The sequence below is a fragment of the Pan troglodytes genome, chromosome 13 (assembly GCF_028858775.2).
Source record: "Pan troglodytes isolate AG18354 chromosome 13, NHGRI_mPanTro3-v2.0_pri, whole genome shotgun sequence".
Classification (NCBI taxonomy): Eukaryota; Metazoa; Chordata; class Mammalia; order Primates; family Hominidae; genus Pan; species Pan troglodytes.
The window spans coordinates 137,922,418-137,937,610 of record NC_072411.2 but is presented as its reverse complement, the minus strand read 5'-3'; the positions used below and the strand labels follow the sequence as shown (position 1 = coordinate 137,937,610).

Genomic DNA, 15,193 nt, shown 5'->3' with positions numbered 1-15,193 from the left:
CTCTGGTTGTTTGCAATATCAACCTTAAGATTTTAAGATAATTTCTTCCTGTTATTTCTGAAAGAATCAAAATTCCTTTCCTTATAGGTTCCTTGGGTGTCACTCTATCATGTTTCATACTTGACCCCATATTGCTAAGGCCAGCAGGTGCCATCTGTAGCGTATGGAGCACAATGATAATTAAGATATTCCCTCCCCCACCTAAACATTTTCATATTAAATGGCTGGTGTTAAGCAAATCAAGCGATAGACTGAGAGAGAATCCTTTAAAAGTCGGGCTGCTGGGAGTGGTGGCTAATGCCTATAATCCCATCACACTTTGGAAGGCTGAGACAGGAAGATCACTTGAGACCAGGAGCTGGAGACTGGATTTGGCAATACATCGAGACCCTCATCTCTACAAAAATTTTGAAAAATGACCTGGGCATGGTGGCATGCACCAGTAGCGCTAGCTACTCAGGAGACTGAGGTAGGAGGATGGCTTGAGCCCAAGAGTCTGAAACTGCAGTGAGGTATGATGGCATCACTGTACTCCAGCCTGTGTGACAGAGCGAGATCCTGTCTCAACTAAGAAATAATAATAAAAAGAAAGGGCAACTCCAAACAAGAAACGAGCTGATTTCATATTTCTAAGATGAAATAATTGAAATAATATTCAAAAACACTTGGATGATTTAAGGATAATCACCTCAAGCACATTCTCAAATTAGTCCTGAAAATGTCTGGTGTAGCTTCATAACGAATTCTATCTTACACATTCGTATTTATTTTGTTTTTGGTTTTGTTTTTTGAGACGGAGTCTCACTCTGTCGCCCAGGCTGGAGTGCAGTGGCGTGATCTCAGCTCACTGCAACCTCCGCCTCCCGGGTTTCAAGAGATTATCCCTCCTCAGCCTCCCGAGTAGCTGGGACTACAGGCACACGCCACCATGCCTGGCTAATTTTTGTATTTTTAGAGAGGGGGGTTTCGGCATGTTGGCCAGGCTGGTCTCAAACTCTTGACCTCAGGTAATTCGCCTGCCTCAGCCTCTCAAAGTGCTTAGATTACAGCTGTGAACCTCCGCACCCAGCCCATCTTCTGTATTTGTATTTATTGAGTGAATATGGAAGATTTTTGTCTCAGCTGATGTGCTAGAAGCTTCTCTCATCAGTAAAACATGTGCTTTTATAGCTTCACGAGGGTAAGAATTTTTCAACCCAAACTAATTTTTTTCTAAAAATAGTAACTCAGAAGTATTTTTCATTTTGTTGGATTTTTTTAAACCTCTGAATGTATGGTTTACTATACAAAAAGCTTTATTTTAGTTTTGGTATTAATTTGCTATTTCAGTTTTAATTTAACCCCGTTGTAGAAAGAGCTTCTTTGGTTAAGAACTGAATTCGAAAATGCATATGAAGAAAGGAGTTGACAATGTCATGTTTCATAAAAATGATCACTATCAAACATTTATGTATTTTCCCATCCAAATATAAACCAGGGATATGGCATAAGAGAAAGACCCACACAACCCACCAAGGCTTCTTCCTCACATGTGCGCCCCCACCAACAGGCTGAATCAAGTCTCCTTACAGTCAACAGCAGGTCTGCACCTCTCCCATTCGCTGGGAGATAAGCTACTAGGCAGGTCAGATGTGGCTCTTCTGGACACCATCTGCAGATTCTCACATGTGCTGGATGGCCCTACATTTGAAGTTGCCAGGGCCAGGCGCGGTGGCTCACGCCTGTAAACCCAGCACTCTGGGACGCCAAGGCGGGCGGATCACGAGGTCAGGAGATCAAGACCATCCTGGCTAACACGGTGAAACCCCATCTCTACTAAAAATACAAAAAAATTAGCCGGGCGTGGTGGCAGGCGCCCGTAGTCCCAGCTACTTGGGAGGCTGAAGCAGGAGAATGGTGTGAACCCAGGAGGTGGAGCTTGCAGTGAGCTGAGATCGCACCACTGCACTCCAGGCTGGGTGACAGAGCGAGACTCCATCTCAAAAAAAAAAAGCTGCCACCGGGCAATGACATGAATGACCCTAGGGCTAACGACACCAGAATGTCTCCCAAACCAGCATCAAACCCCCTTATAGGGCCGGGTGCCATGGCTCATGCCTGTAATCCCAGCGCTTTGGGAGGCTGAGGCGGTCGGATCGCTTTGAGCTCAGGAGTTCGAGACTAGCCTGGGCAACATGGCAAAACCCCATTTCTACTAAAAATACAAAAACTAGCTGGGTGTGCTGGCACGCACCTGTAATCCCAGCAACTTGGGAGGCTGGGGCGGGAGGATGGCTTGAGCCCAGAAGGCAGAGGTGGCAGTGAACCAAGATTGTGTCACTGCACTCCAGCTTGTGTGACAGTGAGACATTGTCTCAAAACAAAACAAAACAAAAACAACACGCCTTACGTGAATTGATCATTTAACTCTTGAAGAATGTTTTCTGCTCAGCCCCTAACCCCCATTTGTATTGGTACCGCATAAGTGCTGCCAGAGCCTTACATAGGTCACTTTCTTCATGTCATCTTTGTTCTCAGAAAATGTTCAAATATGAACCCCCTTAATGAAGTGTAATTTAAGCAGCTGAACCTCTTTCATACTGTCCTAATACACATCTACCACCCATCTGTCCCAGGAAGTCTTAGAAATAAGACTTTCAATGTGTGGAGAGGGTGAGGGTGTAGAGACGGGGACAGTGATGAGTACAGGTGCACAGCCAAGCCCACAGGTAGAAACGGGAAATGATGGCCTCGCCTGACACCAGCTGCACCACGTACCTCTGGGAAGGCAGCATTTCCAACAATGTAGTCCCAGCTGTAAACTGGGCCTAATAAGATCCACTATCCTACATCATAAGCCGTTAAATTGTTACATAATTATTAGTCATTACAAGTGATTAAAAAATGGACAATTAATGACCCATTAATCCACCTTTTCAACATATATCAAGTGCCTAATTACACATATACATGGCTTGCTTTCAAGTGTAAAAAATCTTATTTTTTGAAGTATTCCCTCGCTAACACACACACACACACACTAGTTCCAATCTAATCTCTAATAAAGGAGGAAAAAAAATAGCAACAAAAACAAATTATAAAACAGGCCACGCCGACAATGAAAATTAAGCTGATTTCAGGAAAGAATGGAATAGGCATAATTGATATATCCTTTACCAGCACAAGGACTGTGGTGTGAGCAAAACAAAATGGTCCAAGATGATGCAGGACCCAGGAGAAGAGGCCCAGAAGACTGCTTACATTCACAGATGCTCTAGTGCGTGCGATTAGGTTGCACAAACGGACTCATTAACACAGCTCCCCTGGTTCTGGACACTCCTGTAATTAGGACCAGGCAGCTGCAGCCATTTAATGTGAGATGGGGTTCTTTGCACACACCAGGATTTCAATCTCTGGAAGCAAAGCATCAAGAGCACACCGAGGCTCCCTGACTTCCCACACAACCTTGGTAAAAATCATGCAACCTCTCCCAGCTCGGGCTCTCAGCATGGGTTAGATAGGCCCAGGTGAGCCGTTACTGGGAAGGGACAAAAGACAAATGGAATGGCTTCTATAAAAGTGCTTTCCAGAATGTTAACTGCAACACAAACATAAAAAGCCAGGGGCAATGAGGTCAAAGGACTGACATGGATCTGCCTAGACCAGGAACTACTCTGCCAGATAAACACCCATCCACCAGGACGATGTACACAGCGTGTGAACAGAGGAAGCCCTAATAAGCCACAAGGCTGTGGCCACACTAGCACCTGGCACACAGAGCCCGGGAGTGCTAGCACCTGGCACACAGCGCCCTTCCAGTGCCACTGCCCAGCTTTCCCATACACCTAGAACCTACTGTCTCTCCCTCCACAATAATGCAGGTCTTGTTCTAGGACAGAAGTCTCCTATGTGAGATCACCAAACTGGCCCTGGAGACCGTTAAGCAGAGAGATGATAATTTGTAATTTATCTCTTTGACATGGATCTTGACCTGGTCTAACAACTACTATCAAAGTTCTGCATGTAGGTTTTCCTATGGTCATATGAATACAAGCTTAAGACGCTGACGTTTTGGTGGGGAGCACGTCCTAGCACAGTGCAGATCATATATCTAATGTGATGTTCTGAACTGGGATTTAACAAGTGACTAGAAGGTTCAGAAAATGCATGCAAGAATATTAAATTCTATATAGCAGCAGTCCCCAACCTTTTTGGCACCAAGGACTGGTTTCATGGAAGACAATTTTTCTGAGGATCAGGGGTTGGGGGGCAGGTGGGGGATGGGGATGGTTTTGGGATGAAACGGTTCCACCTCAGCTCGTCAGGCATTAGAGTCTCCTAAGGAATGCGTAACCTAGATCTCATGCATGCACAGTTCACAACAGGGCTCGTGCTCCTAGGAGAATCTAAGGCTGCTGCTGATCTGACAGGAGGCGGAGCTCGGGGAGTAATGCTCACTTGCAAGCTGCTCACCTCCTGTGCAGCCTGACTGGGGACCCCTGCTGTATACAAAACATGCTGGGATGCAAATAAACAATCCATGCATAAAACCACACTGTGGACCACTCACGTACATCTTTATCAGCTCATTCTAGGAGAGGGGGAGTGAAGGGAGAAAGGGCATCAAGCTGCTTGGAGAAGAAATGAAAACAATTCTTTGTACCACTATCAGGTTGTACTCCTGATTGCATATGAAGGGGAAACCCCTCTTTCTTTAGGACTCAAGGGCCTTTAAAATCCCACGTGCCATACAGCTACCACAAAGACACCATAATTTAACAATCATAAACTATGCCCAATAAAAGTTAGGGTGCATTGGCTCAAGAATGTCAAAACAAACAAAAAAACCCTGATCCTGTCTCCCCAATTGAACAGATGCCATGACACAGGCCCCTGTGTTCCTCTATGGCACTGCCACCCGCAGCAGAGAAAGCTCCCAACACGCTACTCAGGAAGACGAGAAACTCAAAGCATTTGAAGACAGGCTAAAATTTACACTCTCCAAAACCTAACTGCAGGGAACGACAGTGCTGAATGCACCATCTCCAAGAATATACAGGCAGAGCCCGCTCTCCACTCTCTTCCTCCCAAGGTGCACGTGTAATGCTCAAAGGGGCCCTGTCGCTACCTATACACAGCTTGCTACCACCTTGAACATGACTTGGCCTTCTGAAGGGAGGATTTATTTTTGTCACTAAGTTATAACTATTTTAGGTGACCTTTCAGCATGTAGGCTGAAAAATCCCATCACCAACACTATACCCTTCCTGACCTTCCGGAGACCTGACTACAGTCCCATGTCAGACACACACTCTGTCTGTCCGGAAGAGCTGCTTGCTGCCACTCAGAAAGCTGGTTCTTCATATGAAGTGGGAAAAATGTCTCTTTAAAGAAGAATCGCAAGCTGGGCGCAGTGGGTCATGCCTGCAATCCCAGCACTTTGGAAGGCCGAGGCCAGAGGATCACTTGAGGCCAGGATTTCAAGACCAGCCTAGCCAACATGGCAAAAACCAGTCTCTACTAAATAGCCAAAAAGTAGCTGGGCATGATGGCGCATACCTGTAATCCCAGCTACTCAGGAGGCAGAGGCAGGAGAACTGCTTGAACCCAGGAGGTAGAGGTTGTAGTGAGTCTAGATCGTGCCACTGCACTCCAACCTGGGTGACAGAGACCCTGCCTCGAAAAAAGGGAAGGGGAAGGGGAGGGATCGTAGGACCAGAGAAACAATGTCTACATGGAATGAACTTTATTTTTCTGTCATCCTTCATGTTCATGTATCCAGGCCCCAGGAGAATAAATGAACAGGGACTTTTGAAAAATTTAATGCCAAACACTGAAATCACCATTTTAACTTTAAAAATAGAAAAACTTGTATGTAGGTTATTTCCCCGTTGCAGGAAGAGGCAAACAGAGCCATGCAGAATCTGACAGGCGCAGAGCCGCCGGCTGTGAGGCAATCTAGGAACGAGAGCCCTGTGCAGTCCCTGCAGACGGACCTGCAGCCCCCAGCTGCCAAGTCCGCACATCCAGCCCACCCCAGCCCCCAGTGCCTCCCTCCCCCAGGGCTCTGCTGAGAATCCAAACAGTTGGGTACCCACGGCCCACGTCCGGCTCAGCTGCCCAGGTCAAGCAGAAACCATCTTGTGGAACCAGCTCACCCAGCCCCGCAAGCCACACAAACTCGCCTGTGAGCAGGAGCGAGGACGCTCCACCCCCAGAAAGCAGCCTGGGCTGCCACACTTCTTTTCCACCCCTGAGCAAGACACAAAGGTCATGTTTCTGGGTGACTGTTTGATGTTTACCCTCCCTAGTGGACCTTAACTTCACGGAGGAAGGGACCTTGCCTGCGCTTCCCAATCTGCCTCTAGCCCCTGACCAGACGCACAGTGTGTGGGAAGCTGGTGCTCAGATGAACGAATGACTGGATGGATGAACCAGCCTGCTAGGCTGCTTCCCAACACCTACAGCCACTTGCTAGTAGCCATCTGGCACTCCATGAAAGAAAAGTAAACAGGACTACACAAGTGAACAAAAAGTGAATGCAATGTTTCTGCATTAATCTTTACAATGTCCTTTTGTTACAAGACACTAAGAAGTCAAATGTTGGAGAAGAAAGAATGAGGTCCCTGGCCTTTTAAATGAACCTCAGTACAGAGCCAATCAGGAACATGGCCTCCGCAGGGCAATGGAAGCAGCTGGATTTTTTTTTTTTTTATTTACAAGCCAAACATTATGTAGAAATTACACGCTTTTTCTTTATGTTTTCTTTCTACCATATACAGGTATAAAAAGTAAATAAACAAAGTAAGCCCTAGGGCAAAAAAGAAGCCAGAGAGTTATCAAGAAATGTGAATAAACTGAGTCAGCGAGCAGGCAGGGTCCCTGCTGGCTGGTGCATCCCCTGCAAGGCCCTCCCCAGACCTGTGGGCAGAGCGGGCAGGGGCCCTGCTGGCTGGGTGCATCCCCTGCAAGGCCCTCCCCAGACCTGTGGGCAGAGCGGGCAGGGGCCCTGCTGGCTGGGTGCATCCCCTGCAAGGCCCTCCCCAGACCTGTGGGCAGAGCGGGCAGGGGCCCTGCTGGCTGGGTGCATCCCCTGCGAGGCCCTCCCCAGACCTGTGGGCAGAGCGGGCAGGGGCCCTGCTGGCTGGGTGCATCCCCTGCGAGGCCCTCCCCAGAACTGTGGGCAGAGCTGGTGTGTTCTTAAGGCCCCAGGACCTGATTTGCTTCCATTTTAATGACAAAATGTCCCGGTGCTGTGGTTAAGTCGAGGCTCTCAGGTCCCAAGATGGGGGATCCAGTACAGGCTGTGTCCCTTTGGGTCAAGCTATGTCATTTCTCTAAGCCTCGATTTCTTCAACTTTATATAAACCTTACAATGTTTAACTTTCCTTGAGGATTTTTACTTTGTTATTAAGGATTGCTAAGTACTGAATAAAGCTCCTACTCAGAAACCACTTTTATCACTAACAATGAGAGTGTTTGTGATTTACATGAAAATACATATACAAATAAGAAACCATATACCATATAACTATGATATAAAATATGCAAAGTAACTGATTTTATTTTAAAAATGTTATCTTCATATGAAAATATTTTAAGGACAAAAAAAATCGCAATAGTCATGGAAGTTGTAGCATCACAGGTATTTGCTTTTCAGATTCCATAAAATCCTACTTTTTTTTTTTTTGAGACAGAGTCTCGCTCTGTCACCCAGGTTGGACTGCAATTGTGCAATCTCAGCTGACTGCAACCTCCGCCTCCCAGGTTCAAGCAATTCTCCTGCCTTGGCCTCCTGAGTAGCTGGGATTACAGGTGCCTGCCACCATGCCCGGCTAATTTTTTGCAATTTTAGTAGAGATGGGGTTTCGCCATGCTGGCCAGGCTGGTCTCGAACTATGGACCTCAGGTGATCTGCCCTCCTCAGCCTCCCAAAGTGTTGGGATTACAGGCGGGAGCCACTGCGCCCAGCCAAAATCCGAATACATAATGAGAGTGTATTATTTCTATAATACGAAACTGGAACGGAAATCTCCTGTGCCCATGAAAACGGACACTCATCACAGCATCACCTGGGGAGGTGCAACATGAGCTGTCACAGCAACAGAAACGCTTTTTCTGAATATTTTAAACTAATATTTAGAAATATCAGTCCTTATTCTCCCCTTGCCACCCCTCAACCTGAAGAAAAAGAAATGCTTCCAACACAGAGGTGGCTGGCTGCCTGTCCTCTGCCTTGAACGTGCTGGGTGTGGTATGGAACTCAACCCAAATTCTTATACTGAAATCCTGACCCCCAGGGGAATAAGAGGTGGGGCCTCTACCAGGTGACTGATCACAAGGGTGGAACCCTGTGATGGGTTAAGTGCCTTTATGGGAAGGGACAGGCGAGGGCTTGTGTCCTCTGTTCTCCACTATGCAAACACATATCCCACTAGGAGGATGGCCCTCGGCAGACACCACACCCACCAGCACCTGGCCCTGGACTCCCATCCTCCGTAAGTGGGACAAGTAAAAGTCTGTTGTATAAGCCACTGGGTCTTGTTAGAGCAGCCAGAACGTACAAAGGCTGTTTGGCAGGAAGGCAGCATCATCCTGACAACCCCCAGTATTCATTAACTGACAACATTATTTTTATAAGAAGCACTCATCAATTTATGGAAAACTCATGTATGTTAACCGTGATAAATACAAAAGCAAAGGAGTCACTGTGGAGACTAAACTTATCCAGACAACTGAGTCCCTGATATCCTGCATCGGGGACCGGCAAGCTCTCTGCACAGGGCCAGAGAGTGAATATTCTGGGCTTCTCAGGCCGCAAAGACCCTCATCTCTGCTGTCACAGCTGGAGAGGGGCCCAAACCCGCTGCAGCCCATTGACACAAAGCGTGGCTCTGCGTCACCAAAAGTCTATTTACAGCCAGGCGCGGTGGCTCATGCCTATAATCCTAGCACTTTGGGAGGCCAAGGTGGGCAGATTGCCTGGGCTCAGGAGTTTGAGACCAACTTGGGCAACATGGTGAAAATCCCATCTCTACTAAAATACAAAAAATTAGCCAGGTATGGTAGCATGTACCTGTAATTCCGGCTACTGGGGAGGCTGAGGCACAAGATTTGCCTGAACCTGGGAGGCAGAGGTTGCAGTGAGCTGCCATCACGCCATTGCACTCCAGCCTGGGCAAAGAGCGAGACTCTGTCTCCAAAAAAAAAGAAGAAAAGTCTATTTATGAAAACAGGCAGCTGGCCTCATGCACGGGCCCGGGGACCCTTCATCTACGACGCTTTACTTCAACATTCACAGGGGCCTCGGCAGCGCAGCGGCCGACAGTGACCTTGCTCCATTAGGGTGCACCTCTCAGAAGAGCTCCAAGGGCCTCCCTGCACAGTTCTTCCAAGTCTCACTAACATGGCACTCACGTTCACCAGCACGGCCTGAAATGAGGTTTACTCCTCACAGGACATTCTCTCGACAGAGGCAGCAGGAGGTGCCCAAGATAAACGTTAGTGGAGGGAAGAAGGGGCTGTGGGACCCCAGCGACTTTGTGCTGATCCTCAGGGGACCCTGCGCTTCTTCAGCATTGGCACTGGAAAAGGCGAGAAGAAACCTAAGCCATGAAGGAGTAACTAGGACCAGCGTGCTGAAAGACAGGTAAGTATCTGAGAGGCAGAGATGCGCGGGAAGAGACGGCAGGCTTAGGAAGAAACCTCACTGCTCCAGGAAAGAAAATGTGAAGTTTGAGAACTGATGTCATCTTTGAAACTGAGTTGAACAGTGAATGTACAGAATCCCTACAATTTCATCTGAAGACTAATTTAAACATGTAATAGAAAATTGCCCCATTTGGAGGAAGTCCCCGGAACAGTCCTGCAGCCACTGCTTTCACCGTGGGTCTTCAGGGTCAGAGCGCGGCGAGTCCTCCATCACCTCGAAGCGGCTCCAGCACTCTCTGGAGAGCCCGAGTATGGCTGCCCTGCTCTGCCCCCGACAACCCCCTGGGCACCAGAGCAGGGGGACATGTGGCTCTGCCCCCATGGATTTAAACCAGAAGGGGAGAGGACCCTACAAGTGACTTCCACCACTCCCACCAGCAAGGGGACCCTCTGCCAGAACCATGCCTCTCCCAAGCTTCCAACTTGAAAAGACTGGCTTTAGAAGTATCAGTCCTTATTTACCCCAGACCCTCCTATCCCCACGGTGACGCCACCTCTCCCGCCCACCCCACGCATCTGCACAGGCTCCTCTCTCATAGACGACGTCTGGCGCTATGATCATCCACAAGTATGTGACCCTCTTGCAGAACCTCACCCCCTTCTAGGAGAATTTTCTGTCTGATTTGTGGCTGTTCCTGAAGGTAGGTGATCAATAATGAATAAAATAACCTAAAAACAATTCCAAAAGGCTGGTCCTCACCCTCTGCTGTGAGTGGTATCGTGTCATTTTATTATGTTTTTGGTGGGGGGAGGTCCAAACTTGGCTCTCTCTCTCCTCCTTTCAGTTCTCTTCTCAAAGCCTAATATCAAATATTTAAACTGCTTTAAAGGACGGGACTGGATTAAGAATGGGCAATTACAATAAAGAAATGCTCACAAACAAGTTTTACAGAGCACATGGATGAATAACAGCTCAAGAAATGTTCTATCCTGTACACAAAAAGGCCCCATAGGAGACACACAGACCCAACACCAGGCTGTTCTCAAGCCATGCCTTGTTGTCTCTTCTGAACACAGCACTGTTTATATGAAACATACCTGTGAAGCGCCTCTGGAATGGACTGCTCTCGATACTAATGCCCACCCATCAACGACGTATTTCCGCCACCCACGTGCACAAGTGCAGGCAGAACTGGCTTCTTGAAGTGCCTCCCGTCTATCATGAACGGAAATTAAACTCCCAGCCACGCGCATTTACCGTCCTGGAAGACCCTCTCCACGTTCAGCCCGTATGTAGCACACGTCTCGTAGTACGTGCACCGTTTCAGGTCGTTGGAGAGCTTCCTCGCCCTGGCGTCATCGATGACCCTCGGGTTAGTAGAACTTATGGCATCTGGAACAGAAGACCAAAAAGTAACGGCACGGTGACAATGACAGCTCTAAATACTTCCTACACTCCCCACAACACGCAAAACCAGTACCTTACTCAGCAGAAATGTAATTAGTTTATGAATCTGGAATTGTAGAGCATCGTTTGCCTCCCAACTAAGAGACTCAAACACCAGAGAAAGTTATTCATTCGCAGAAATTTGTTTTACAGGAGCGCTTCTGAAACTGCAATTTTAAAATGTTCAGAAAGAAGGAAAAAGACTTAAATGTGGGTCTAGAGGATACATACTTTAGAAAGGAGGAAAAACCACACACACAGTCCCTATGTGCAGGCCCCCTTCTGTGCACCACGCAGGTGGCTAAGCATACTCCCTACACTGGCATTCTTCTTCTAGGTGTGGTCACTTGTCCAATGACCCACTTAATAAATGCTCACCGAGCCCCCATTTGGGGTCTGTTTCTGTTCTATGCACAGGGATACCCCAGTGAATTGTTGAAACAGACACAATCTGCACTCTCATGAAACAGACATTCAAGTTGGCCAGAGAGGCAAGCAGAAAAGAAAGATGAATGTGATGAATGGTTCTGAATGTAAGATGGCCACACTGTAAGTGATGCCGGGAAGGCGGTCAGGAGGCTTGGGTGACTCTGGGTTTTAGAGCAAGAGGTCAGGGAACCCTCACCTGCAGCAGGTGGGGTGCAGCAGGCACTGCCTGGGGCAGAGTGCCTGAGGCAGAGGACGGCAGGACAGCTGGTGTATATGAGGGAGATGTAGGGGTGAGGCCTAGAGGGGTGGGAGGGAGGTGTGTGGAGAGGGGAGCAGCGAGTCCCGAGGTTTTGATGGACCCCCTCAGGGTCACAGGTGACCTGGATCCCCCCAGTCTAAGTCATGTGTGCACACGGGGGCGTTTGAGCAGCTGCACAGGGATGTTGGCACCAGTTTCCTAAAAAAGAAACTGAGCTTTTTTTTTTTAAGCTCAGCTGCCAGGATTCCCCACCCCCAGCCCTGCCCCATCCATTCCATTACTATTGAGTTACAGTGGCACGTGGAACAGAGAAATGAGGAGCTGGAATGTGAACAGCCACAGGGCTTAGGGAGGAGAGAGGACTTTTCACACACACCTTTTTTTGTTTTTTTTTTTTTAATGAGATGGAGTCTCACTGTGTCGCCCAGGCTGGAGTACAGTGGCGTGAGCTGGCTCACTGCAACCTCTGCCTCCTGGTTTCAAATGATTCTCCTGCCTCAGGCTCCCAAGTAGCTGGGATTACAGGTACTCACCACCATGCCCAGCTAATTTTTTGTATTTTTAGTCGACACGGGGTTTCAGCATGTTGGCCAGGCTGGTCTCAACTCCTGGCCTCAAGTGATCCACCCGCCCGGGCCTCCCAAAGTGCTGGGATTACAGGCGTAAGCCACTGCGCCCAGCCTTCAGAGACAGTTTCCTAACCTGAATCTTTTTCATAGGGCTTGAAGGCTCTTATGCCAAAGAAAACAATAAACAACTCTTTAAACAAAAATCCACCAACAGGATTTCTCCACCAGTCAAAGAAATAGCAGCAAAGTTATACAACAGAGCGACCACCTTTGACATTTTATTTTTGTGGAGAAAGGGCATTTGACAACTTCATTTTTTGAAGTATATTTAAAAAGTGATGTCCTGAGGAATTTATTCAGTTTTTTCTTTTCTCTTTTCTCATGTTATTTTCTTAGCCCTATGAAATAGGTTTGGGCTGACGTTTCCCCGTTACTGGAAGGCAAGTGAACTCTGCAGTTAAGGGTTTCTTCTCTGACAATCACCGCTACAGCCTCCATAGGCTGCACCCCCGTTCCAGGGATACGGTCAAAGGGCACCTCGTCCTGCCTTCTTATCTTGCTGATTAGTAAATCTGACTTGCATTTCACAACATTTAAGAAAACAAAGTTTTTTTTTAAGTATAAACATTTCTTTTTAATTGTAAAAAGAAGTTCGGAGTCCATGATGTTTCAATGCTCTAGGATAATTTTGAAAACACAGGCCACGTAGCATCCACCCAGCTTCCATGAGACCCTGACCTGCGGCCCAGCAATCCCGCAGCCCCTCCGTCCTCAGCGGCATGCTTGCTCGGTTTCTGTCAAATTTCAGCTTCAAAGGTGCACCACGGGAATCTCTGCCACTGCACCAAAACGGGCTTCTGCACTCGCATTTCGGTTCTATACCTGTCTCATTTTCATTCCACTTTTAACTCCGTAGCTTTTTACAGATCGCGCTTCTCCCTCAAATCAATTTAATTTGCAAGTCTTTAAAACAGAACTTGTTTAACAAACATTAAATGATTACCTCATTCATTCCCATCTTGCCCAATTATGAACATTCGTGCAGTCCTTGGCTACTGCCTAGAAAGAGCTCCTGCTGGCAGAGCTGCCCCTCCCGCCAGCGGGCGGAGGCCTCACCCCAGCCCAGGCATCCTTTGGCAATGAACCTAATTCCTCTTCCGTTCTTTCCCATCCCATATGCTCTGACCTCTAACGCTGCCTACCCCAAAGCAGCAGGAAGAGAAATGCCAGGTGCCTTCCTGGACAACCTGATCCCTCTTTTGTCTCTGGCATCCCAGGAAGCCAAACCCCTGAAAGAGCAGCCGAGCACGGGCTTCACGGAGAGCAAATCTGCACGCAGGAAGCAAGCGTCGCGGCAGGGACCCTCAGAGCCCATGTGCATGCCAGCTTCCTGCCATCGGGCTTTCTGGGGTGCTCCTTGAAGTCTAGGGAAGGACCAAGAGAATCCCGCAGGTGAGGAATACAGCCCTGATTGCAACTTTTCGTTCTGGTTCATCTGGGGGTGGCCCGGCTAAGAGGAGTCCTGCAGGGAGGGCATGGGGCCGACTTACCTGCTCACCCCGGGAGGGCGTGAGGCCAGCTTACCTGTTCACCCCGGAAGGGTGTGGGGCCGGCTTACCTCCCCACCCCAGAGGCCACCCTCGCACACGCACACACTCCTCTGGGGCCTTCCTGGGCATCTTTCCACATCCAATCAAGGGATGTTCATGGAATTCATGGAATAAATGGGGGTACTTTCTTTTACTCAAGGACTTCAACTTCATCAGGGTTTCTCGAGAATGTAAGCAGCCACCCTGGCAGGAGGCTTGATGTGCCCCTTGGCTCAGGCAGGAGACTCAGAGGGATACGCTGCCTCCATGGGCAGGGACAGTGGGGGGTGGGGTTCAGGATCCCAGGCAGGACCCCTGGAACACTGGTCGCAGATTGAAATATGAGGAACAAAAGCAGCCGCTGTTAAGATGCCTATCACATACCCACGGATGCACTGAGTGTCTTCTGGGAATTCCTGTTGAACCCCACCAAAGTCCCAGGTGTCAAGGTCACCCAGCCAGCAGCCAGTCACACACAGGTGTGTGTGGTCCCAACTCCCAGGATCTCAGACACTCCCTTCCCACTGATGGAACAGGGATGTGTACTCAGAACTCAGAGAACAGAACCTGATCGCAGGGGATCTTTCCAGGCTGGGAACTTCACTGTCACTTTTCACAGTGAGTCTAAGCAAAAGCCCATTCTGAGTCCTAAAGTCAAACCTCCTGAGCTCCAGCAGCCTGTGAGTGGTGTCTGCACACACAGCCCCGAAGGACCCTGCTCAAAAATGCCACGGTCGGGCCTGCAGGAAGGGGAGCTTATTCGGAATTTCTCTATTCGACTTCAAGGCAGCTTTAAGCAGAATCTGCTGTGGATGCGCATCCACTTTACAACACGATTAGGCATTTTCAAGATGCCACCTCAAATACGGCAACTCTGCATTCTCACAAGAACCAAGGACTTTTGGGTGGTGCGGCCTTGTCTCCTGGTGAACACTAGAGGGCGCATTAGGCCTAAGAATCCCTCCTCCCTTCTGTGTTAGGATTAAACACAGCTCTGGCTCTGAAGGTTTCAGGAGGGAGAGCAACCACGTATGCTTTAAAAAAAAAAAAAAAAAAAAAGTTGGTGGAGGTGCTCTCCAGGAAGCCCAACTCTAACATCTCCCATCTAGCACACTGAAAAGATACTTATAGTTTTTTTTTTTTTTCCCTTGAGATGGAGTCTCCCTCTGTCTACCAGGCTGGAGTGCAGTGGCACCATCTTGGCTCACTGCAACCTCCATCTCCCCAGATTCAAAAGATTCTCCTGCCTCAGCCTCCCAAGTAGCTGGGA

At 48.4% G+C, this 15,193-nt stretch overlaps 1 protein-coding gene across 18 annotated transcripts in view; it reads right to left on the bottom strand.

The window, feature by feature from the left end:
- Positions 1 to 15,193, bottom strand: part of AGAP1 (ArfGAP with GTPase domain, ankyrin repeat and PH domain 1) — a 641,254-nt gene that overhangs the window by 371,045 nt on the left and 255,016 nt on the right. For 17 of the 18 annotated variants that reach the window (XM_054679587.1, XM_054679588.2, XM_054679589.2 and 14 more), the window contains one exon: positions 10,889 to 11,023. The exons of the other annotated variant lie outside the window; for it this stretch is intronic. In XM_054679587.1, coding sequence (XP_054535562.1) covers positions 10,889 to 11,023 — 135 coding nt within the window. The remainder of the gene's footprint in view (positions 1 to 10,888; positions 11,024 to 15,193) is intronic. 18 annotated transcript variants of the gene reach the window in all.